Source organism: Salvia hispanica, chromosome 1, assembly GCF_029641045.1.
Source record: "Salvia hispanica isolate PSC_SH4W2 chromosome 1, Shi_PSC_v1, whole genome shotgun sequence".
In the NCBI taxonomy this organism is placed as follows: domain Eukaryota; kingdom Viridiplantae; phylum Streptophyta; class Magnoliopsida; order Lamiales; family Lamiaceae; genus Salvia; species Salvia hispanica.
Genome location: NC_142692.1, coordinates 16137564 through 16164182, shown reverse-complemented (window position 1 = coordinate 16164182; position 26619 = coordinate 16137564). Strand labels below are relative to the sequence as shown.

General features: G+C 31.1%; 2 protein-coding genes and 1 long non-coding RNA gene across 3 annotated transcripts; all 3 read left to right on the top strand.

Annotated features, from left to right (window-relative positions):
• The first annotated feature begins 1682 nt into the window (after positions 1-1682).
• Positions 1683-2703, top strand: LOC125185334 (uncharacterized). Its single transcript, XR_007170107.2, has 2 exons — positions 1683-2100; positions 2449-2703. It is a non-coding gene; the product is annotated as an uncharacterized LOC125185334 (long non-coding RNA).
• Positions 2704-15171: 12468 nt separating this feature from the next.
• On the top strand, positions 15172-16107 carry LOC125220097 (kirola-like). The gene is made up of 2 exons (XM_048122232.2): positions 15172-15416; positions 15529-16107. Exons 1-2 carry the CDS (start codon positions 15230-15232, stop codon positions 15801-15803), a joined length of 462 nt encoding a protein of 153 aa, XP_047978189.1. The 5' UTR covers positions 15172-15229; the 3' UTR covers positions 15804-16107.
• Positions 16108-20038: 3931 nt separating this feature from the next.
• On the top strand, positions 20039-21265 carry LOC125185417 (kirola-like). Its single transcript, XM_048081940.1, has 2 exons — positions 20039-20265; positions 20754-21265. The coding sequence occupies exons 1-2, from the start codon at positions 20079-20081 to the stop codon at positions 21023-21025; spliced, it is 459 nt and encodes a 152-aa protein (XP_047937897.1). The 5' UTR covers positions 20039-20078; the 3' UTR covers positions 21026-21265.
• The last annotated feature ends 5354 nt before the right edge of the window (positions 21266-26619 follow it).

Below are 26619 nucleotides of genomic sequence, written 5' to 3'. Positions count from 1 at the left end.
TCGTACTCTCTCCGATCCTTCTATCTTCAGACTACTTGTGCACGAGATTAAAGGAACTAGTATTGTTTGAGCAACTATTTGTTACTTTTATTCGACTTTCAGGCCATCTTTTTTTTACAAAAAATATTTTGTTCAGTAATATCTTGTTTAGATTTTAATAAATTTAATTAAAGTGGATTTTTTTTGGTTCACATTATTCATGTTCTATTAAAGCTGAATAAAAAATTGTGCTTGTAACTCATAATCATACTACTCCAAATTTCTTCATCTTTTTTCTCTTAAAAGCAAAGAGAAAATCAAACAAAAGAAAAGCCTGTTTTTAGATAATTTTATTCATAGCTTGAACAATTAAAACAAAAATCATCTCAACATGACATCGGATTAATACAAACCTCAAACGAGATCAAACTATATTAAACAAACATTGAAGATCGTCACACTGCAGGAAGTATCCACACATTGCACAGTAGTTGTGGTTCACTATAACAAAAACATACAGTAAATAAAATAAGAGGAGACCTCTCAAAATTGCAGAATTGTCGGCTACAGTGGAATGATGGTCCTTTGACTGTATGTTGTCGGAAATTTAACTTGAAGATAAACTATTTTCTTATCAGTCTATCTCTGTAAAGTATAGAATAGCTAAATAAGCAATACATTACTCATACCCATAATTTTATTTATAACTTATATCAACACTACACTATTAAGATGATGAGTGTTCACCACTAAGACTACTTACAATACTCTTTATTTCTCTCTACTTTACCAATTATACATTAAAATCCGTAACGAATCAAATGTTCATATTTACCAAGGATGGAGAGAGTATTAGGTTTAGGGAAAATCTGGCTGCAAAAGCGGGCGGCGTCTGAGTAAGATCATCACATCTGTTTTGTTTATATAAACATATGATTCAGTGGCGATGGTGGCTTTCTTCATATATCATTCTCTAATTAATTTTAAAATTTCCTTTTTTCTCTATATTCCCACTAGTATCAATTGCAATACCCAAAAGAGAAAAACAAAAAGTGGGCTTAGATAGTATGGACACTTTGTTTTGGGCACAGAATAATGCATGGGTTTGAAAGTAAAGTAGTGAGTTGGGCAGGGTTCATTTATACAGTATTTTGCAAAAAACAGGTATTTATAGAAGAGTGTCAATTAGCTATTATGCAACCTTTAATAACAATATATGAAAAAAGTATAAGTCTTGTATAGGTTTGACACCCTAAACTCACATTCAATTATTCAAACATAACGCCAAATTAGCATTGGTCTAATAACCAAAAGAAAAACAAAATAAATCACTTTTGAGAATGACTCATCTCTAACCTAATACATTGCGAAAAAAAATCTTTTACAACTTATCTATATTATATCACTATCCAATGTTTGCTAACCACAATTAATTTGCAGAGAAGACGAATGAGATAAGAGAAATTTCAAAAACTACTCACATGCCACACATTTATTTTCTTATAATTCGATAAGACAATGTTAACAAATGGTTTAATAAGTATCTATTTTTGTATTTTATGATGTCACTGACGTATCGTAATTGAGTTATTTGTTTCAATTTTACCAGATTTAATAGGTTGACACAAACATCTTTGTACATATATTGTGAAATTGATTCGGACTTCATAAGCTTAAATTCTTAATTAAAAACAAACTCATTGTTTCTTAAATACAATTCACACACAAATGCAGATATTTATGCATTTGATATCTCAAATAGATTAGAAGAAACGTTTTACCGACTAAATTGTGCTACATGGTCAATTATTCTCGACTTATGTAAACACAAAATGATAAGAGTTGCGTACGTGACAGAATTGGAAAAGTCATACGGATTTGTACAATATTTTCCACACTTGTATCAACTCAAAAAATCTAGTGTGATTTTCTTTATAAATAGAGAAACCTAAACGAACAGGCATATACATAAAAGAAAAATACTTACATAACTTAGAAAGAAAAAAAAAATGGGTTCCAAAATGTTGAGTGGTTTTGCTTTGATTCTCGTAGCCATGTTTCTTCTATCATCTCCACAAGCCGTTGCCGGAAGGGAGCTTGCACAAACTACTGTAGAAACATGTATGAATATTTCTTGCCTTGAATTCGTTACTACTGTAAATCATTTTAAAATAAAATATCTCGATCCCGAGATTTTTAGCCTCTTGCATTAATATTGTATATCGCTAGTCAATTCACATGAATTTATATTTTTGGGGTTTATTCCTGTCCAGCCATTACTTTTGTGAATTTATATTTTTGGGGTTTATTCCTGTCCAGCCATTACTTTTGTTTACTTTTTCCATTTCACTATTTTCATGGCATTGAATTAATTTTTTAATTAGGCAATTCTAGTTGAGTGTATACCAAATTAGAATTTATAGTAGTTTGACGTTTAATGTTGTTTCTTTTGTTGGTTAAACTCAATAGCTACGGAGGGAAATGGGGTGGATCCGAGATCAAAAAAGCCTCCAATAGCTCTAAAACCTTGCTTGCCACCCACCTGCCATGTATGCCGGCCCTGCCCACCCCCCAATCTTCGCGGCTGTTGCTAAGCAGCCGTCTCAATTCTCAACCTAATTACACTATTTCTATGTATTTCTTATATATTCTAGTTTCATACAAAATTATGCAACAACGATGTGTTGTTATGGTTGACGATTCTATAATATCAGATTTTGATTATTACCTGTGTTCATGGATGGAATAAAAATATAAACAAGTTGATATTAAGATATTCAATTTTATTATTATAATGTTTTTAGAATTTTTAAAGACGCTAGATGATAACAGTTTTCTGGTCACAATTAAAGAATAAATTCATTGTAATTTTTTAAAATTTTCCTATCACATTTACAATTATATTAATTAATTAGCAATCAAAATCTTTGCTAAATTTATCAAAAACTAGTACTCCATTTGATATTGAAGAAATCAACTTTGTCAAAAAAATAAATAAAAAATCTAGTATAGTATATAATTTTAAAGAAAACTATCAAAAGTAAAGAAATGATGCCCATAATATAAATTCCTCTCGTATTATTTTTTTTCTGCACAATTTTGCAACTTATATGAATAGTAAATTACTAGTACAAATTATCACGCGTGAAGGATTGGACTCTAAAGCATCACCAAATCCACGGCATAATATTTTCCAAGTTCGGATCTAATTAATTAAGTACTACTATAATCATAAAAGTGAGAGAAAATAAAGTAATAGTACATTACTGACTCAACCTAAATGCGTGACATTGAAATTAATTCCACAAAAATGATAAAAAATTTAAAACCAAATAAATAGAGTACTTAGTAGAAAATATTGTACTGGGCCCAAATAGCTTATAAAAGAAAGGGCCCAAAGAGATAATAAAACAAAGTCGTCTCAGTTGTCCCCACGGATTTTGTAATATCTATTTATCTATCTATCTATCTATCTATCTATCTATTTTTCATAAGAAGCCAATGTCAGGTTGGGATGCAATGCGTCGCCCATGTAATCTCTGGGTTCGGCACCGTCCAATTCCTCGCTGGAGCGACTACTTTGCCTGTTGTGGTTTCATCACTAGACCTGTTATTATATCGTCGTAAATTCACTAACTTTTTATTACAGATAAGAAAATTTAGTCGCTCGTATCACACATTTTGACCAAATTTTGAATTTTCCCATTAACTTAAATCCTGGTTGTAATTTAGAATTTTCCACGATTGTAGATTCCGGCGAAATGTGATTCTTACTTGTCTTAGTTACTCCATATACATTATGCAGATGACATAGATGTAAACGAAGATAAAAATTGCTACTCGTTCCATGTTAATATAAGTGTTTCATTTTCTACGCTCGTTTTAGAAAATAATACTCCATCCATTCCATGTTAATAGTGTTGGCAATTGAAACATATAACTACCTACATTGGTATCAAGAAAAAACTGAAACTAGTATATAAATCTCATGAACCACTTCTCCTATCACCAATTGGTTGTAGGATGGAACCCATGGATTTCTATAATGGTATCAGAGCGGGTCACCGATTGTGGGCTAAAATTAACTGACCCAGCAGTATCTGGGCTGAAACTGAAAAAAAGACTGACCCAACAGTATATCTGGGCTTAAAATTTGGTCTAATGGTCCAATTAACCGGGAAAATAACTGGGCCAATCGTCCAACCGATAAGAAAAAGGTCCAATCCCTCCAAGGTTCACCTTGAAGGGTTTGAGAGAGGATGTTGGCAATTGAAACTAAAAAAATAACATATAACTGTCCGATATCGGTGTCAAGAGAAAACTGAAACTAGTATATAAATCTCATGTGCCACGCCTACTATCACCAATTGGTTTTATGATGGAACGCACAGATTTTTATCAAATAGAGACGTTTCATTTTCTGCACTCGTTTTGAAAAAAACAATACTCCCTCCATCCCATAATAGATGGCACACTTAGGTAATGACACAAGATTTTAAAAGATGTTTTATGCGTTAAGTGGAGAGAGAAAATTTGATATTTATATTAATATGCATGAGAACATTTTCCAAAAAAAAGAAATGTGACATCTTTTGTAGAATAAATTAAAAAGAAAAGTGTGACATCTATTATAGAATGGAGGAGATAATAAATAGTTAAAATGAAAAAAAGAAGATTTTTCTCTACGTTATTCTCTCTCTTACTTTATTTATTTTTCACTTTAACTATTTATTAATACTATTATTTTTTCAAAGCTGAGTTTAAATGATGAAACACCTCTATTAAGACTTAATAGAAGATATACTATAGTAAAAAACTTTATGTATGTGTAATCTCTCTAGCATTGTTCTTCTCCTCTAGCCTTATGCCTCCCAAATATATAAGTTCCATTAGATGAGCGTGTATTGTACTAGTGGTGAGACCATAAATTTCGAAATCGACTATATTGTGATGGGACCTTTAAAATTCTTTTTCATTTATCAATAAATAAAAAGCTCTCCGTCTACTCGGCGCCCACCCTCGCAACTATCATGATCTACTCCACAAATGAAAACAAAAAAAATCTTACTTAGCATTAAATCATTGCTGATGGATAATGGGAAAAGTTTGCTAAAAAGTTACTCATGCACTCTATAATCAAAAGTCATGAGTATATTTTATTTTATATTTTAGTTCATGTTCAAGTTAGTTTATTTTTTATTTTATTTTTGGTAATATGATATGTACTTTTTTGTTCATATATCTCTCGTATTTATTTCAATTAATAATATTATACTCTTTTTTTTTTCCATAAGTTTGATCACATTTTGACCGGCTACGAATTTTAAAAAATATAATGAAAAGTGATTTGAAAAAATTAGTGAAATATGGGTCATACTTTAATACTAGTATATTAGTTTCATAGGAGTAATAAAATTGGAGTGAGAACGTTAGTAGAATATATATGGTCCATTACCAAAAAAGAGTAAAAAGTGAAATATGACAAATTTTGTAAGACAGACGGAAATGAGAAAATATAAATAACTTTCTGAAACGGATGGAGTAATTATTTATTAGATTTCCTTTATATCAATTTCACATTAAAATTGGTATTCCTTTCGTCACAAGGTACTTGGATCGTATTCCTATTTTGTTTGTCTCAAGGCAGTTGAGTCATTATATGTATGTGTAATAAAGTGTGTGTTTGCTTGAGAGTATTTTTGTAATGATATATATATATGTATACACGTAAGTTATTAATAAAAGTAAAAAAAGTGATGACATTTTTAGGGATATGAACTATACATGTAAATTATTTTCTTCAATTTTTGGCAAAAGCTATCTCTTCTCTCGTACTTTACTCTTTTTTTTTCTCTCTTACTTTATTTTCTCTTATACTTTATTCTCTCATCTTTAACCTTTAACACTTCAATTTCTTAATTCTCGTGCCCAAAAGAAATGCTTTAACTACTTTAGGACGAAGGAAGTACTATAATTCACTACTGATATAACTATAGTTTAGTGAACAAAGGGAGTACTACAAATCAGTGAACCCAAAGGTCTCATATTATAAATAGAGTAAATGTCAATTTTGGTCATAAATATATGACCAAAATAAGAATTTGGTTCAAAACATTCATTTTTTGAGAAACAGGTCCATAACAAATGAAAATTTCATCGAAGTAGTCAATTTTTTGACGATTCCGTAAAAACACTAACGGTCAACGCTAATTGCATGGTGGCATGATCGTTAGTTTTTTGACGGAACCGTAAAAAAGGACCACTCCGACATGGATTTCATTTTTATGGACCTGTGTTTTCAAAAAGTGAATGTTTTGGACCAAATTCGTATTTTGGTCATATGTTTAGAACCAAAATTGAAATAATGCTCCCTTCGTCCACGATTATAAGTGCACATTTGATATGGTCGGGTTTTAAGAAATGTAGTAGAAAGTGAGTGGAAAAAGGTTAGTGGAAGATGAGTCATACTTTTATATTATAGTGGAGAAATTTCTTTCTAGTACGGAAATTAAGAAAAAAGTGTGCAGTGTATTAAATAAAAAGATACTATAATAAAGTAGGTGAGAAGAAAAAGTAGAGATAATAATGTTACAGAGAGGAAGCAGTAAGATAGGAAAAATGTAATAACTTTTTACTGAAAAAAAGAAAATGACTCTAATACTATGGAACACACAAAATTGAAAAATGACTTTATTACTATGGAATAGAGGAAATATTAGTTTTATAATGAAATGTGAGTGAGATAAAGTTAATGAAATGTAGGATCTTTAAAAAAAAAAACAAAATAAATGAGACATTTATTGATGAATGAACGAAAATGACAAAATTTGATGTTTATTAGTAGACCGAGGGTGTATTGGTTGAACCATATTCTATTACACGTATATAAGGATAGTTCACTCGTGAACACATAATGATATTAATTAGACCACCTCCATCGGTGACTTTGAGATGGGGGTGAAGCATATCTAAGCAATAAAAATAAAGCAAAAATGAAATTACCCAACCCAACCCCTATTTTCAAGGCTTGTCAGCCGGCCCAACCAAAAGTGAAGGCCAAAGGACACGTGTCGATTTTTCATTGGCTCCATGTATTATTATTTTTATTTTTTTTATTTACTATTAATTATTGATTATCACTACTTTATTTAATTATGTACATGTTTTAGAATTGTATTCTATAAATATGATTACTAAATATTTTAGATAATCACCTTTAGAATATTTTGAACATTGTGAATTTATGAAATTTTTATTACTTCAAGTTATTAATTTTAATTTATTTAATTACTATTACTTTTGTCTTTATATATCATTCAAAACTCATGTGAATTATTCTTCCAAACATTCATGTGAGTCCCGCAGACTAGGATGCGAAAAAGGCCGCGAAGACGGCTTAATGGTTACGTTAGGCATAAGGATGCCGCGAGGTTTTGTATTGGACCACCATATGGGCAAATGCCTCATGCTTGCCCGAAAAATCACCGAAGTTGCGATACATTGCCTCTTTCAGCCCTTCTGAAAAATTCACGTGAACTAGTTCATTATTTATGATTAATTGTTATTTATTATTATTTATTTATTATTTACTATTTTTTTATTGTACTTCATTTTTTCTATATATATCCCACTAAGCATGCAAAACTCTTCACAAACAAATAACTTTCTTTTCATTCTTATTTTGATAAATTTGGTTTCATGGATCCAAATTATCCAGACTATCGTCCTTGTTTCCCAAACCATCAAAATTCTCAAAATTATCAACACCAAGAGTCCATTAGAAAAGATGTTGAGCGAGCATTTGGAGTCCTACAAGCACGTTTCGCATTTTTGCGAAGGCCGTGTCTTGTATGGGATAAGATTTTGATGGGAAAAATTATGATGGCTTGTAACATCATGCATAATATGATAGTAGAAGATGAACGTGATACATATCAAAATTATTATGATGCCACTGAGTTTATTGAAGATACGCATACAAGAGTACATGAAGAAAATGTTGAAGCCTTTTCCTATTCCACTCAACGGATCGGGAGCTTGTCATCATATATGACTAATCGAGCTCAACTCCGCAATAGAGAAGCTCATATTGCTCTTCGAGAAGATTTGATTGAGCACATTTGGATTAAATTTGGCACAAACAATTAAATATGTACTAATGTTTATCTTGTTTAAGCTAGCTTTTTTTCCACTCTTCATTTGTATTTTGGTTTATTTATTTCTATTATCGTATTGTATTTTTTAGTGTATGTAATTTATTATTATATTGTGCTTTAATTATTTGAATATCTAATATTTTTTGTTTTAAATTTGAATCATATACTTTTTTATTATAATTTTTAGACATTATTTAATATATTTAAATTAATTATAAATCAAAATATTAATATAAAATATATGAAAAAGAAAATATTGGGTGGGGTTGGGTTGTGCTCCCTGATGGAAGTAAAAAAAGTTGATGGGGGTTGAATTGAGTGAGGGTTATGTATGTAGAGGATAGAGAAATGAATACTCCCTCCGTCCCGTTTAAGATGACACGTTTTCCTTTTTAGTTTGTCCCAATTAAGATGATACATTTCCTTTTTTGGTAACTTTTCTCTCTCCAATTAATACACTCAACCACTTTTTCTCACTCCTATTAAAATATTCATCTATCTTCATCTCTCTACTTTAATACCTACACCCACCTTCTCTCTCTCCAATTAAACACTTTAACCAATAACTCCTAAAATCCCGTGCTGGCTAAGCAATGTGTCATCTTAGCCGGGACGGAGAGAGTATTTTATTAAAAAGTTGATTGGAGTTGGGTTGGATGAGTGTCACGGATAATCTTACTAACTAGTAGTATATTCGTTTTTAATTTAAATATACTATGTAAATTAATTTCGGTTACTATAGAATTTAAAATTAGAAACGACAATAATTCAGAAAAGAAATGTATCCATAGTGAAGTTTTACTTTCCTGTCCCATTTCAAGTTGTACATTTTCATTTTTTTAGATGTCTTACTCTTTATATTTTTAAATCTAGAAATATCATATTTTCTACTTTTTCTCTCTTTTTATTTATTTTTTTCACTTAACTCACAAAATAATACTTCCTCCGTCCCGCCTAAAATGACACATTGCTTAACCGGCACGGGGTTTTAGGAGTTATTGGTTAAAGTGTTTAATTTGAGAGAGAGAATGTGGATGTAAGTATTAAAGTAGAGAGATAAAGAAAGATGGATATTTAAATAGGAGTGAGAAAAAGTGGTTGAGTGTATTAATTGGAGAGAGAAAGTTACCAAAAAAGGATATGTGTCATCTTAGTTGGGATAAACTAAAAAGGAAAACGTGTCATCTTAAGCGGGACGGAGGGAGTAATACATAAAATCTAAGGTCGAATTAAAAGTGCTCAACTTAAAAAGGAACAAAGGGAGTATAACTCAAGAAATAAAAAAGATTCTCGTAAAAATTCGTATTATGTCTATTCCCTCCGTTTTTTAAAAATAGCAACTCTTTCCATTTTAGTCCGTTCCTTAAAAATAACAACTTTCAAACTTTCTATTTTAAGAAATCTTTACACCTCTATACATCAATTTATTTACCACTTATACCACTAATAAAGTGGACCCTATTAGTGGTATAAGTGGTAAATAAATTGATGTATAGAGGTGTAAAGATTTCTTAAAATAGAAAGTTTGAAAATTGTTATTTTTTCTCCCTAAAATTGATGTTCACTAATATTAATTCCATTACTTTTTTTTCTCCCTCTCTCTTACTTTACTAATTTTTCTCTTATTCTCTTTTACTTTACTAATTTTTCTATCCGACCTCTCTTAATTTACTAAATTGTGCATTAAAATTTGTGCCATTTCAATATTTTTATTTTTAAAAAATGGAGTGAGTATATGATTAAAAATTGATTGAAGTAATTTCCGGTCAGTCACTAACTCCCAACTACTGACGTACGACACTATTCGATTAAATTTATTCTCCAGCATGTGTAAACTGAATGGCCTATGCCCTATATTATTAAATTTTCCTCGAGATGTGTCATATCTTAATTTGTGAATTTACTTCTTTCCTTTTTATTGATAAGAACATACGTGGTCCTTTCTTAATTTGTGAATTTACTTCTTTCCTTTTTTATGATAAGAACATACGTGGTCCTTACCTGCCTACCAAAATGATATTACGTGTTAAACTAAGCCGAAATATGATATATATTAATATTACAACGAAATCAAGACTTATATATACTCCTAATTCCTTATATGTCAACACTGGCAACTTGCTGCATTTTATGTTGAATTTTTTTAGTTTTTAGCTATAAATCTGTATAGTATGGTCGTAAGGTTGTTTATTAAGTAAATTTCATTGTTAAAGATATATGCTTCAATACTTGACCATTTGTGTAACTTATTAAAGGGCATATAGCTCTTTGGAATATACGGAGTACTAATTCTTGAAGAATATAAAAATATAAATTTTGTTATGAACATTACTTATATTTTGTATTTTTGTTTTAGTTGGGAGATTACTTCTAATATATACTTCCTCCGTCCCATAAAATATGAAACATTTGTTTTTCAACATAATATTTTATATAGTGTTATTTTATGAGTTAATAAAGAGAGATTAAAATAAGAGAGAGAAAAAAATAGAGATGATGATATTTATATTTTAAGAAATATTTCATTTTAATGGGACAATCCAAAATAAATTTCATTTTTAATGAGACAGATGAAATATTTGCAAAGGTTATCTGGATATTTTGTAAAGCAATACAAAAAACTTATCTTTTTAGGACACAAAAATTAATACGCAATTACATACATTGATTTTTTTTTTAAAAAAATAACAACAATTTAAGACGCAAAAGAAAGCGTTCATAAATTAAGGACAATTAACTTAATTTTTAGCTATTTTAGGACGCTTTCATTTGCGTCCTCTAATTTTAATCGGGTCACCAACAATAAAAACACTTTATGAAGTGTATGCGGCATATTTAGAAACACAATTTAGTGTCCTTAATTGCATTGAAAATGTTCTTAATGATTTTTTTGATGTAGTGTTGATTGTAAAATATTTATAACTCTTTAAAGCTACTGACTTATACTCCATGAGTCCCATTAAATATGAAACATTTACTTTTTAACAAGGGATTTGATATAGTGGCGGATCTATAAATTTGAGATTGAGGGTGCAATATATAATTAAATCGGCATGGAGATATAAAATTTAATCAATTTTTTTTTGTCGTTATCTCAATTTTTTTTAGCAAGTCACTTCGTTGTATATAAAAATAGATGATTTTAAGTGTTATTACTTGAAAGATTTTTACTACTATTTAAATTGAGGTTCTTTTCTAATTGAGAACTTATTTCAGTTTTAAAATAGTTTTTGATATTTAAAATAAAAGAAAATGCATCATATATTTTATATAATTTTAAATATGAGCATAATTGAAAACTATAAATAATCAAGATTAATAGATTTAATTATACATGCTTTTATTGTGTAAAAAACAAATGAAAACTAAAACTAATAAATGATACTCTATATTTAATCGTACATTAGATAGATATCACTAATAATAGTAAATGCTTAAATTAAATAATACGTAATAAAAGTTAAACAGTTAATAAATGCAAATAAAAATACAAGACTAATAGTAACAAAAATAAAACGGTTAGCAAATGAAAGCAAAAATAAAAGACTAAATAGCTACAAAAAAGTACGCCTAGGAGATTGGAACCTGGATCAACACTATAACATAGGAGCATTTTAGCTCAAGGCAATTCAATATTTTAGGGTTATAGTCGTACCCTTTTTTCTTAACTCTAGCAGTCACTGATTTAATCTTGTATTAGTTAACGAAGAGAAAATAAAATATAAAGAAGAAAAAGTAGAGATGATTTAATTTCATTTTAGAAAATATTTTATTTTTAAGAAACCGTTATTTGTAATGGGACATGGGAGTACTAGAATTCTAGAAAGTTGGGGGTTTAAGTCATTTTGGAGGTTGATATTTTCATTATTCATTATTTTTTTAAAGAAAAGGAGAGGAAGAAAAAGAATAAAAATACTTGCTTTTCATAAACTATGTTCCATTTAAAATATTCTTTCTTCAATGAAACGAGATTTAGATGGAGTTCTTGAATGTATAAAATAAATAGGAAAAAATAATTGAATATTTTATTTAAGAGAAAGAAGAATCAGAATGATTAATATTTTGATATAGACAAATTAAAAATAAAGTAGATATTTCGAAGAGAAAGATAACTGCTATAGTAGTATTTTATTTTATAAACTTTGTAAATTTTTAAAAAATTAACTGTATATATTTTATTTTATACTACTACTATTTAACAAAATCCAACGCCTACTAATATAACGTTTATAACGAAATAGAGATATAACCCTAATGTAATTGACAAACGAAGCACTTTTACTCATCAAATATTGAATAAGTCAACGTCAATTTGAATATCACAGTAGCACGTCTAGTAAATTAATGAATATAAGTTGGTGTCGAATTGATTTCAAATCAAGAGATATATATAAATAACAAAACACTTATCGATCAAAATACTTCAATATTCACTTGATCAATAATAGATATTAAAATATACAGTTAAACTACTTCAGCTAATCACAATAATTAATCTTTCCATTATTAAACTCAAGCGTATCAAAGTGGCCATGAGATTTCGTATAGCCTAATTTATTACAAGGGACCACTATGCGTTGTCCATATCATTTCATATCCCTATACAGAAAGAGTTTCAATTACCTAGAAACAATATATAATAATAAATTAAAAAATGAAATTAATAATAAATTAATTTATAATTTATATTATTACTCATTTTTATTTATTTAAGTAATATAATAATTTTGATACTTTATTAATTGTCCCTTGATGAAAATTGACGGCATATTGACATGACACGTACAATATGTAAAAATTAAAAACATGAATGATTAAATTTATTAAACAACACTATTTATGTAGTCGAACATTTTGTTAACATTGTATTTTCTATTTGCCCCACTACCAAAAAGGGTGGTTTGCCGATGACATTACCGACAATGGTCAATCCATCAGGAATTATAGACGGTAAACAGTGTTACCGATGGAATGGTATACAAAAAATAACCAACATGTACGGAAATTTTTCCGTTGGTAATCCGCCGGTTGCCGATGAAAAAATAGGAGTTGGTAAAGTTGTTGTTTTTCTAGTGACATCATACATAATTTTCCTAAAATAGTACTCCATCCGTCCGTCTGTAGCTTACTCGTATTCTTTTTTGGGTTGTCCTATTGTAGATGGGTCATTTCCCTCTTTGGCAAAAAGCAATAACTTTCTTTGTCTTACTTTACTCTCTGTTCATCTTTCTATCTTTTTTTTCTTTTCTACTTTATTATTCATTTTCTTAACTCATACTTAACACAATTTTTCTTGAATTCCATACCGAAAAGAAATGCCCATACTACAAAGGGACGTAAGGAGTACGACACTATGAGATAATTTAGAAAAATATCAAGTTATGATAGTAATTTTTTATTTTTAAAGTTACAGGATTGAACATAACCTGACCAAACCTGATGGTTTTCTAGCAAAATGCCCTTATTTAGATTGTTTCATTTAACTTTTATTTTGATTAAATTGTCTATTGTAACCAAAATTATAAGTTACTACTACTTTTTATAGCAAAATAGAAAGAGAGTGAAGTAGGAGAGTAATTACAATCTTTTTTATGCTATAATTAGGGATGTCAATTCAACCCGAAACTCGTGGATTGGCCCGAACAATCCGGTAAAATGAGCGGGTTAGGGTTGTAATTTTATTACCCGAATACAAAACGGGCTAAATGGGTTGGCCCGAATGGGTTGGCGGGTTAAACGGGTTGGCCCGAACGGGTTGCGGGTCGGCCCGATAGGTTGCAACTTTTAATTAAAATTATTAAGTTTTAGGTTTTTTATATTTTTGAATCCTCAATCTTTCTACATAATCATTAGTCTTATAGTTAATCGAGATGAAATGCTTCTTTCCAAGTATTATTGTAGAATACTATGAAAATATGAAAATTTTATATGATTCTAACTAAAAAGAAAAAAACGTATCTAAAATTTAAAATCATTTTATAGAAGAAAATTTCGATACAAGAAATTATTTTCGAAAGCTTTTAGGCCCGAATAGCCCAAAGGGTTAGCCCAAAACCCGGCGGTTTAGGGTTAGGGTTGAAAATTTATAACCGAAAAAATCCATAAACCGAATAGCCCGAGCCCAAATAGCCCGGCAACCCAAGTGGATTGGCCCGAACCCGAACGGATTAGCCGATTGACATCCCTAGACATAATATCATATGGGTGAAACATAGTTAGTTGTTTGTTTATTTAGGGATATAATTGACGTTCAAAATATATTATATAGTATCACAATAAATAATGCTTATCAAATGCAAATACATATATTAATAATATATATAATATAAAATTGAAATATGATAGTTCAAGTTGACATCATAAATGTATTAATAACAAATGTTAATACCCCTTCCATCCTATTCTAGGTGGAGCATTTCTAATTCAGTATATAATTTTATGTAGCGTTGTTTTGAGAGTAGAGAGAGAAAATAAAGTAAGAGAGAAGGAAAAAGTAGATAAGAGTGATGTTTCTATAATTAAAAATGTGTGATTTAAAGTGAGACATCCCAAAAAAGAAAATATATACTTAGAGTGAGAAGGAGGAAATCCTATCTAGTGCAATATATTTATATACCACGTCTCACAAAAATAGATATTATTTTTATTAATATCAGTGCATTAAAAATAGCTCATATTTATTTTTACTACTAGTGATTTTTTTTCTTTCGAATAAGGTAGGACTCAATATTTATCATATTTTCTCTATATCTCTCATCTACCTTACCATTTGTATATTAAAATATATGTTTATTTAAAATATTTATTTTTATGGGAGGTGAAGTACTCCCTCCATTCACCATTAAATGTCTCATTTTTCCTTTTTCGTCCGTCTGCCAATAAATGTCTCATTTCATTAAAACGGAGAGAATTTTGAATTTAATTGTTGAACAGTATACTAAAATAAATAAAAAACACTATAAAATAAAATTAGGTTCGAGTAAATTAATCATGAGACGTGAGCCTCGCCTATATAATTAAGTGAAGATTGAGGGTAGCTCTATCTACCATTCTCTCCACTCTTTTGCTTATATACATTAAATATTATAGTGAAAATGGGGTTGCATGGAAAATTGGTTGCAGCAATAGAATTCAAAGCTGGTGGAGATGTCTTCCATGAACTTTTCAAGCACAAACCAGAGCATCTTTCCAAAGCTAGCCCTATTAGGGTCCAAGGCTGTGATCTCATCCAGGGGCAATTTGGTCAAGTTGGTGCCATCATCTGCTGGAGGTACACCCACGGTAAGTCCCCTGTAGCCGCGTGACATCCTCTTATTAGTACTATTTCATTATTTTCACTAATTAATACACTTTAATATCTAATCAACATGGCTTTGTGAATTTGATCAAACAGAAGGGAAAGAGAAGAAGGCGAAGCAAGTAATTCGGGTGATGGATGAAGAGAAGAAGCTGATTGAATATGAGATGTTGGAGGGATCCGACTTGTTGGAACTCTACAAAACATTCGACATAACCATCCACGTCGAGACCAAGGGCGACATCGACTTGGTGACGTGGACGTTGGAGTACGAGATGCGCAATGATGATGTGGAGCATCCGATGTCGATGCTCTCGTACTTCATCGACATCACCAAAGACATCGAAGATCATCACTTTGGCAAGCCATGAGTGATCCTTTCACTCTAGCTTGTTAATTGTATTTTCTAGTGTTGAATAATGTGTGATTTATAATAATGAATAAGCCATTGTGTTAAGATGGGTGTTTATTCCACCAAGAGGGGAGAATTAAAGAGTGAGGAAAGAGAGGGAAATGTGGTGGTGCTTTGTCTTCACAAGGTACTATAGATGGAAGATGTATGCCCTTCCATTTGATTGTGTGTGTTTTTTTAAGGTTAATGCTCTTTATGCTCTTGTGTAATATAAGGTGTGGTTGTTCTATTATTTGTATGATACTATAACTTATCTTTATGTACCATATGGCTCATAAAATCTTCATCTGTTACTGTTATAAGAGTACAAACTTTTAGAAGAAGAATTGGCTAGACAAGAAACTATATTTAGTGAATTAATATGCATTTTGATCTCGAATCGAGTTGCAAAATTTGTTAATCTTTTAAATATTTCACTCCTAAAGTAATTATTTTAATAATATTTATCATCAAAATAAAATTTAATACTCCCTCTGTGCATCATATTAAAAGTCATTTTGACTCGGCACGGATTTTAAGAAATTGTTTGACTTTGTGAAGAAAATGAAAGGGAGAAAGTGGGTGGAATGTGAGACCCATTATTAGTATTAGTTTTATAATAGATTGTGAATGTAAAAAAATCAGTGAAATGTGAGGTTCACATATTAAAAGTTGAATAAACAAATGATTTTATAAATCGTGGACAACCAAAAATGACAAAATGACTCTTTAAATGGTAAACAAAGTGACTCAATATGTAACTTAATACATGTAGAAAATAGTAATAATATAAAACTTTATTGTATAATTAACTTAATAATGGTTAAACTTGGAAATTTGTTATATAAAAACTTTATAGTTATAAAAAACTTTTAATGATCATTTATAAAAAATTGACATTAGTTATTAAATAGTGTGGTCCAAAGAGTATCTCTTCTCCAAATACAACTCGAAAATAAGGGTGTAGCTAACGCGTTAAATATTTCATTTGGAAGTATGATCAAAGGAATTGACGGAGGCGGGGCTTGCTACGGTGTAGATGCAAAAGATGATTAGAAATTTGAACCAATATTATATTATTATTATTATATATAGATTGATGCAATATTTGACTTAGGCTGCGAATCAGTGCGTTGCACCGAAGTATCCCATTGGTGATGGACCAAAAAAACAGCCGGTTTGGCTGTGAAATGGCCAATGGTCGGAATAGTTTTTGTATTTTTGATTTAATAAAATATTCCCACCATCCCAATCGATATAAAATATTTGGTTTTTAAAATAAGATTTTATATATTGTTATTTTGTGAGTTAACAAAGTGAGAATAAATAAAAAAGTTAAAAGTAGAAATGTTCTTTTATTTTGAATTTTTATTTATTTTTAATAAGACAATCTAAAAATAACGCTTAGGAAATACATGATACCAAAATTTACAACCAAAATTTACAATGGCCCCACACTGGAGTTGATCTTGGGCCGCCCATAAATAAATTGGTAAAACATACACTAAAACAATTTACGTGGTGACTTTTTTTTGGAATCATTTTACAATATTATGCCATCGTTTTTCAGTGTAGGCCGTAGGGTGGAAATATTTGTTTATAATCCCATATTCTAAAATCTTTTGCTTTTATTTTTTTCAATATGAAATGCAAATCTGCTGTATTCACGTGGGATGGTAGTATGCAAGTTGGCGGCCGAAGCCTGGAGAAGTGGAGGGAAAATTGTCCATAACTATCGTCAATTATATATAGAAAAGAGGTTAGAGATGTGTTTAAATAAATAAAAAAGAGGTTAGAGATGTGTTCATGAATCTTGCCATATAAATTGTAGATATGGTATTGGGATTAGCATTGAAAATATATATGTGACTATTATCAAAGATTTAGTTATACTCACTCCGTCCTATAAGAATATTCATTCTTTACTTTTTAGTCCGTTCTACAAGAATATGAACTTTCTAATTATAGAATTTTTTTTTTCTTTCAAAAAAGATGACATTCATTCTCCACTAACAATACTTTAGTTACTTTTTCCCCCTACCCCTCTCTTACTTTACCAAATTTGCATTAAAACCAATGTCGAACCCAAAGTGTATATTCTTTGGGGACGGAGGGAGTATTATTTTATTCATGTACTCCCACCGTCCCTCTGTAGCTGAGTTGTATTCCTTTTCGGATTGTCCCGCTATAGCTGAGTCATTTCATTTTTTGGCAAAAAATACTTTACTTTCTCTTACTTTACTCTCTCCTCATCTTTGTACCTTTTTCCTTTCTACCTTATTTTCCTTTTACTTAACTTATTTAAAATATTTTTTCTTAAATTCCGTGCCGAAAAGAAATACCTCTACTAAGGACGGAGGGAGTATAAATTAAAAGAGAGTTTAACTTAGGTTTCTTTGCATATTAGAAATGGAGGCAGATTATTGAAATTATAGTTTAACGTGTTCTTGAGCTTTGCTCTTGGTTTCTCCTATTCCTAATTCTTGTAGCATCGTTCTCGTCTTCGAATAGATTATCGACTTATCGATCGAACTTTCACATTCGATTGTGGCGTCATTCACTTTGATCCCATCATCCCCATATTCCCTGTCGAATTCATATCCATCATATTGCAAAATCATCTTCCTAAATATAATTCTCAAATTGGAGGAATGTCATTATCTTCAATTTACAACAAGTATCTCAAACCCTGTCGACGACAGAGGATAATTTGTTCATAGAAGTGTCACGAGATCGTGGCGAGCTTACAAGGCACGCATCATATAGACTGTCTATTGCTGGTTGGCTTTATCAATGTTTGTATCTTCTAAGACTTTGCACACATCAAATGATACTATTTCTTCCTTCTTATTGTGGACACGTGCAACAACTATCCATTCCTGCACAAAATTTGATGTATCAACACCCATGTGTTATCTCAATTAAACAAAAGAGATCCCGCGGCTAAAATCCATTACATAATAAGCAATCACCGGTTGGAGTACTATAAAATATATTTAAGACACGCAAACACAGTCATCAACAAAAAAATACTTAGAAGAGAGTATTTGAGACCTAGCCCGCCTAGCCCGTTTGGGCTGACCCAATTAGTCCGATTCCTTACCGGGTTATGTTTTTTTGGCTCTAACCCTAAACATTTAGGGGGTTCATTGGGCCAACATCGAGTTCGGGCTAAACTAACATCCCTATTCCCTATCAATGACATTGTAGAAGTTCCTTGAACTGATGCTAAACTTTCAGTAAAGAATGAACTCCATGATAATAGCATAAGGTATCAATGAAAATTGAATAATTCTTGAATATGAGTATAAACTATTTATCAGACTGAATATCATGGCTAGTTAAGTAATGAAAAAAAATCGTTACTCAACTTGAGGAGGGTGTTGGAACGAAGAGAACAATAGTGATTGAAGGAAATAATCAAAATTATAATTAACGTCCATTCTAAAAAGGAAGAAATCAATTTAGATTAATCAAATATAATTCAGTATGTATTTTTTACTTTCCTTATTAATGTAGAATTGAATTCCAAATAAAGAGTTGGATGTAATGGAGTTGATTACCGAACATAATACGATACATAATATAATTTTTATTATTTCTTTCTGTCTTTTATTGTTTCCATTAGTCTTTTGTATTCAGCATTCTATTGTCCATCAATTCAATTTTTAAAAAGACAGATAAATGTCATTCTACATTCTATTTTCTATCAATTTAGTTCTAAAAGACTAAATAATCATTCTGTATCAAATCGAGACATATGGGGAGAATGATTGATTAATTTTTTATAAATAAATTGATTAATAAATATAGATTTAAATATTTAAAAAATTACAGAGATATGTGCAGAATGATGATTAATTTTTTATAAATAAAATCGAGGAATAAATATAGATTTAAAGATTTAAAAATGTATGCGTATCTCATCCATGCATTAATATAGATCTGGCGTGTTGAAGCTAATGATCAGTAATTAATAAAATAATTATAAAATTATGAATAGCAAGTATAAAATAATAAAATAAACTTTACAAGGACCCCTTTAGCCATGTGCCCAGTCCAAATATAAAAATTAATATGTTTTTATAAATTATAAAAGGAATAAAATTGTGAAACTTAGACTAAAATATTACAATTGGGATAATAACCATCCGGGAGCATTGCCTATATAAAGGGAAGATTGCAAAGAATATCTTTGTACCATTCTCTATACTTCAATTAAATTTATAATATATTGATAATCAAATTAGTTGGGATGGGATTACATGGGAAATTGGTTGCAGCAATAGAGTTCAAAGCTGGTGGAGATGTATTCCATGAACTTTTCAGGCACAAACCGCATGATATTTCCAAAATTAGCCCTGAAATAGTAAAAGGATGTGATCTTCACGAGGGTGAATTTGGTCATATTGGTTCTATCATATGCTGGGAATACATACATGGTATGTATTTATGTGTCTCTGCTACAACATCATATATAATAAGCTAGTATTAAAATTCCATGTGCATCTTTATTTATTCACAATATACATACTATAAATTTCAGATAAAATGACCAAATTTTTATAGCTTTTTTAACCCCACGTCAACTTAGTAATGAACTATGTACCATTTCACACCTACTCTCTTCGTTCCATAATAAAAGTCTTATATTTGCCATTTCTGTCCATTCGATAATAATCGTATTTCATTTTTACTATAAATGGTAAGTAGGCCCACACTCTACCAACTTATTCCTCTTGCATTTTATTATAAAACTAATAATATATTAGTGAGTGAGACCCACATTTTACTAACTTATTAAATCTACTTTTCGTTACATTTTTTAAATCAATTCTCAAACCAAATAGGACTTCTTTTGTGGGACTGAAACGGAGTAAGTATAAGGAATCCTAACAATAAAGATTAAAACATTGTGTGTGACGTGCAGATGGAAAGGTGAAGAAAGCAAAAGAAGTGATCCAATTGATTGATGAAGAGAAAAAACTAATTCAATTTAAGGTGATTGAAGGGGACTTGATGGAGCTTTATAAAGATTTGATTATTACTATCCACGTAGAGACAAATAATGGCATTGATTTGGTGACATGCACCATGGAATACGAGAAGCTTAATGAAGATGTGGAGCATCCCATTTCTATTCTCTCATTGTTCATTGACCTCACCAAATCTATTGAGACTCACCACCTTGCCCAACCTTGAATTAATGGTGTCATTTCCAACTCTACAATGGAGATAGATATGTTTTACTATTTAATAATGACAATAAGAGTGTTTAACTACACTCTATCTAGTGTGCTTGATTTGTGTGTGTGAGAGACTCACCTTGTTATGTATGTTTAAAGTTTCCAAGCTGTTGTATTTTTGGCACTTGTTTTTTTATTTTGAAATTGAGTGGACTTGGTTTGTGTTTCATTGATATATTATCCGATTTTTTGATTATGTGAAAAAGTTGAAATTATGACATGAGGTAAAATTATTGACCCAAACCGTATGTGTCTATGGATAATTTTTAAAATTTAGAATATAATTGATAGACCCTCGTATTTGCTAAATTTTCTTTAGGGTTCCTGAAGACAAGTTAAATATTAGCCATTTCACATATAATTCAAATATTAGTCCTATTTATCGACAATATGAATTTTAATGATAAATCGGTAAAATAAGAGAAAAAGATGAGAAAAGATAGGTAAAATAAGAGAGAGAAAGAAAAAGTAGTTACAGTATGAGAGAGGTTTTAAAAATATAGGTAAAGTATGAGAGAAAAAAATTCCATTTTTAGAAATGAGACTATTTTTTGTGGACATCCAAAATAGCAAAATGAGATAGATTTTTTTGTGTAAAAAGGAGTATGTAAAAATTACAGACGTGAGTGATTAAGTTTGTTAAACGAAGCTGTTTAAGTTGCCGAATATTTTATCGACATAATATTTTCTTTTTGCCACACACTACAAAAAAAGGTGGTTTACCGATATCATTACCGTCTACCAACAATGGATAGTTCTCGGTAATAACAAACGATAAACAATGTTGTCGACGGAAAGGCCAACAGAATAACTGTAGTCCGTCAATAAAAAAATTAACTGACATGTAAATTACCGACGATAATTTTTCCGTCGATAATCCACCGGCTATCTATGGGCAAATATGAATTATTGATAAAAAATTTCTTCCATTAAATTGTTGTTTTTCTAGTGACATCATACTTAGTTTCCCTAAAATATGATATTATGAGACAATTGGAAAAATATTAAATTCATGATATAATCGTTCATTTTTAAAGTTATGAGATTGACCAATAATTTGACCAACTTTGTGAAGGAATTGGCAGCGGAAGCGTTCGATAAATCAAACAAATAAATCACTAATAATCAGATCTATTTAGCAGATTATTTAGACAAATTCTATTCGCGTAATTATCACATGTATCATGCTCATAACTTGAATTAATTATGCTTTAGGTATAATTGAAACGTAAAACATGCTTTTGTACGGAGCAGAAATAATACCTTGTTGATTCTCCAAAGAATCGACGATGGCTAGCGACTTCCCCGCATGATACTTTGAATACTAGACCACAGATCTTCTCTCTGGTTCTCGAACTGTACTCCAATATCAGTGTGGGCTGATCTTACCGGAATACTAGGACTTAAATAAAAGAGACAGAAAAAGAATCCACTCCACGGAGGAGGAGAAAATTTCAACCACCACTATAGGGGGGGGGGGGGGGGACAAAAATTTTAAGAAATAAAATTGTTTTATTTCTGTCTCCTTTATTCTCCTATTTATATTAAGTTCCTTTTTGGGCCCAGACAGGGATCTATGGAAGATTTTGGATAAGGACTCACCCAATTTATTTTTTACTAATTATATTGAACCCACAATTTAATACAAGCTTTAATTGGAATATTACGAGCACCCACTACAGAAGTAATATTGAACTCTCCCCATCCAAATCCGAAATTATAAGTAATCCAGGTTTCCGTTTTAACTTTCATTTCCTGAGCTTAAGATAAAAATGTCCATTAATTAATTAATTCCTACTATGGACTTAATTAATTAACTTCTTATAAATTTCAAGAATGAACTTAACATGAAACACTTATTTATTATTCATAGAGTAATCAAACTCCAACTAGCTAGGTTCTGAATAATAAAACCTTGTTTCACGCTCCCCTTGAGGACATTATCAAACGAGACTCACCTCGTGCATTATTCAACATAATAGCAATCCTAGCACCGCTAGATATTAATCACCACAACCCAATATATCGGGATTATTTGGTTACGAAAAACCCGCACCATTTGATAAGTCAAAGTAATGCATAATCAATACCGTATGCTCAATGCTAACCTATATTGATTAAGAAACAAATATTTATCAAGACCTCGCCTTTCAGTAGATAGCGTAAAGACTCGTCTTGCTGTTAGATCCGTTCAGTGCTTTACCACACCAATGTCATCTTATTTTAGTAAGACTTAGAAAATGCGGACTGACATTACAACCTTTCACGATAGATAGTCTAATTCCATCTAGGTCGTGAAATTCTTCTTTTTCTTTGTTTAGGACTGACCGTGTTACCTTAAAGTAGACGACGCCCACAACCGGTCTACTAAAACAAAGACTTAGACTTTGTTAAGTTTACTTATACATTTAAACATGCAATCAATATTCATTAAATGTAAAACATAACAAAATTATGACAAAAACAATCTGTTTTATTCCTTGGAAAATAAAATAAGAGTTTTACGGTATTCAATCACTTGAAATGTGATTTCTAGTATACAAACTCTAAAACTTTGATGGTTTTCTAGCAACCGATCCTTATTTAAATTGTTTTCATTATTTATTTTAAAATTTTCACTTGACTAAAATATCTTATACAACCAAAATTATATGTTACTTTCTATAGCAAAAAACGAAGATCTTTGATCAAAATAAAGATCGTGACCTGTAGCTGTTGGATGCGTGTAGACCTGCCCAAGGTTTACCGAACCGGCAGTTAAAACCGAAACCATGAGAATTTATCCTAACTGAAACCGTCAATTTTTGAACCGTGGTTTGGTTCAAGTTTAAAATTTTTTGAACATAAATAGTGCCGGAACCGCCGGTTTCGGGCGATTCCAGGTGAAAAACCGCTTGAAAATCGTGAAACCAAGCCGGAAGTGCAGAAAACCGGCGGTTCAGAACCCTGAAAAACCACCAGAAAACCATCGGTTCGGAACCAAAACAGAAACCGTCGGTTTTAGAACCAGAACCATAACCGCGAAACACCCTCGCGGTTCGATTTCAGTTTGGCAATTTCCAAAATCGGACCGATGGTTCCGGAACCGTGGGCACCTCTAACTATGTGAGTGTGTTTCTTCACTGAGATAAGTCTTGTGACTCACTCTCTCTTCCAGATTATTCGATACTCTTTCTCTTTCTTCAGTGGTTTTCTCTCCGCTTCTCTCTATCTCTCTCTCTGCTTTGATCTTCACCGATGATGTTCTCCGGTCTCTCCTTCTCTTCTCTTCTCTTTGTGAGTTCTGAGTGAGGATCTGTCAACTCCTGTGTTGATCAGTTGCTTTGGTCAAAGATTGAACGGTTCAGTTCAGATTAGTTCCAAGGAGAATGTCTTCGGGTGATTCATTGAGATCTGCGAGATCCATGACTTCTTGAGTCTCAAGCTATGTGTTTGTGAGGTGATTCGTTGGTATTTTCGGTGGATTCCTAGAGTTTGGGTTCTATTGGTTTCACGGTGCTCCCTTGTGACTTGTTGGTGAAGATAGTGGAGGTCTTTGCCCCTGTGAAGTTTGCGTGTGCAACCTGAGTCATATCCTAATATTCTAGCTTGTCTTTTGTACTTAGTATTCATTTAGATCCGAAAGGATCTTGTTCTTGTTTTATTGACTCGGTTACTCAATGTGCAGGTGACGCTGAGGTATAGCTAGAAGTCTGATGCAGATAGGATTTTCTTTCAGTACCTTGTACTTCTTGAGTCTCAGGCTGTGTGTTTGTGAGGTGATTCGTTGGTTTCGGTGGATACCTAGGGTTTGGGTTCGATTGGTCTCACGGTGCTCTCTTGTGACTTGTTGGTAAAGATAGTGGAGGTCTTTGGCCCTGTGACGTTGCGTGTGCAACCTGAGCCATATCCTAATCTTCTAGCTTGTCTTATGTACTTTGTATTCATTTAGATATGAAAGGATCTTGTTCTTGTTTTATTGACTCGGTTACTTAATGTGCAGGTGGCGCTGAGGTATAACTAGAAGTCCGATGCAGATATGATTTTCTTTCAATACCTTGTACTTCTTAGTAATCTGTAGTATTGTACTCTTCTTTTGTATTTCGGCTTGTATCTTCCGAGATTAGTCATTTCAGTAACCGTATAATAGCAAAAAAGGCCCCGGTAATTAGTGAATCCTGTCGATCTGATCCCTACAATATTATTATATATCAATTAATGCAATATTTGACTTATAGGGCTGCGAATTAACGCATTGCACATACAAACCACCGAACTATCCCACTGGTGTGGACCAAATAAACAGTCGGTTTGGCCGTGAAATGGCCAATGGTCGGAACAATTTTCGTATTTTTGATTAAAAATATACTCCCGCCGTTCAATAAATATAAAATATTTGATTTTCGACATAAGTTTTTATGTAGTGTTGTTTTGTGAGTTAATGAAGAAAAAAAAAATAAAAAGAAAAAGTAAAAATGAAAATGATATTATTTTCATTTTAGGAAAATTGGATTTAGAATGAAACAATCCATAAAAGAAAATATTTTATTTTTAATTAGACAAATGACTGTGTTATACCAAAATTTCACAATGGCCCCACACCGAGAGTTGATCTTGGGTCCATAAATTGGTAAACATACACTTACAAAAAAATATTAACGTGGTGACTGTTTTATAGAATCATTTTACAACATAATGCCATCATTTTTCAATGTGGGGTGGAAATATTTGTTTATAATCCATGTTCTACAATCTTTTGCTTTTATTTATTTCAATATGAAATGCGAACCATTTGTATTCACGTGAGATGAAGTTGCATCAACTTGTAAGACAAACCTGAGTGCATTAAAGCTTTACTAAAGATTACTAATAAGTAGTATATCTGATTTTGTCTGTCACAAAAAATTTTACTGTCGGATTACCATCGGCAAATAACGTCACTATATCATTGTCTTAAAAATGTTATGGGACATTTATTATTCTGTCATTATATAATGCCGAAAAATTCCGTCTGTAATATTAATCCATATTTTTTAATCCTCAAATAATAATTTATATAAATTTATTGATCAATACTTAAAGAAAATAGTCACAGATAAAAATTTGATTAAGTGAAAGACTCCTCGACCGCAGCAATAAATATATTACTGCTTTAAAACAACGTTCACAAATCGAGAATGGAGGGACTGAGTTTTCATCTACCTGCTATTTGGAAGATAGTCTGATGTGATCCTCACTTCAAGCCCGAAGAAACGTTCGAAAATAGCTAGAATGGAATGGGCTGAGGTCTTGATTTGGCGGAAGCGTGAAGAAGTGGAGGGAAAATTGTCCGTAACTATCGGCTATTTTATGTACTCCTGAAAAGAGGTTGGAGATGTGTTCATGAATCTTGCCATATAAATTGGATATATGGTCTAATATTGGGACATGGAAAATATGACTGTTATCAAAGATTTAGTTGTATATTACTTTTATTCTTGTATTCGGTAGAGGTGAGTTTTAACTTACTGTTGCTTTGCATACTATAATTAGGAAGTATATAGTATTTATTAGTAGTAGTTACTCTCTCTG

What these genes read in the sequence shown, in the direction of transcription:
- LOC125220097 (XM_048122232.2), top strand. Translation starts at nt 15,230, where the DNA reads ATGGGGTTGCATGGAAAATTGGTTGCAGCAATAGAATTCAAAGCTGGT. An exon ending in CTGCTGGAGGTACACCCACG is followed by an intron (nt 15,417 to 15,528) that starts GTAAGTCCCCTG and finishes TTGATCAAACAG; the next exon opens with AAGGGAAAGAGAAGAAGGCG.
- LOC125185417 (XM_048081940.1), top strand. Translation starts at nt 20,079, where the DNA reads ATGGGATTACATGGGAAATTGGTTGCAGCAATAGAGTTCAAAGCTGGT. An exon ending in ATGCTGGGAATACATACATG is followed by an intron (nt 20,266 to 20,753) that starts GTATGTATTTAT and finishes TGTGACGTGCAG; the next exon opens with ATGGAAAGGTGAAGAAAGCA.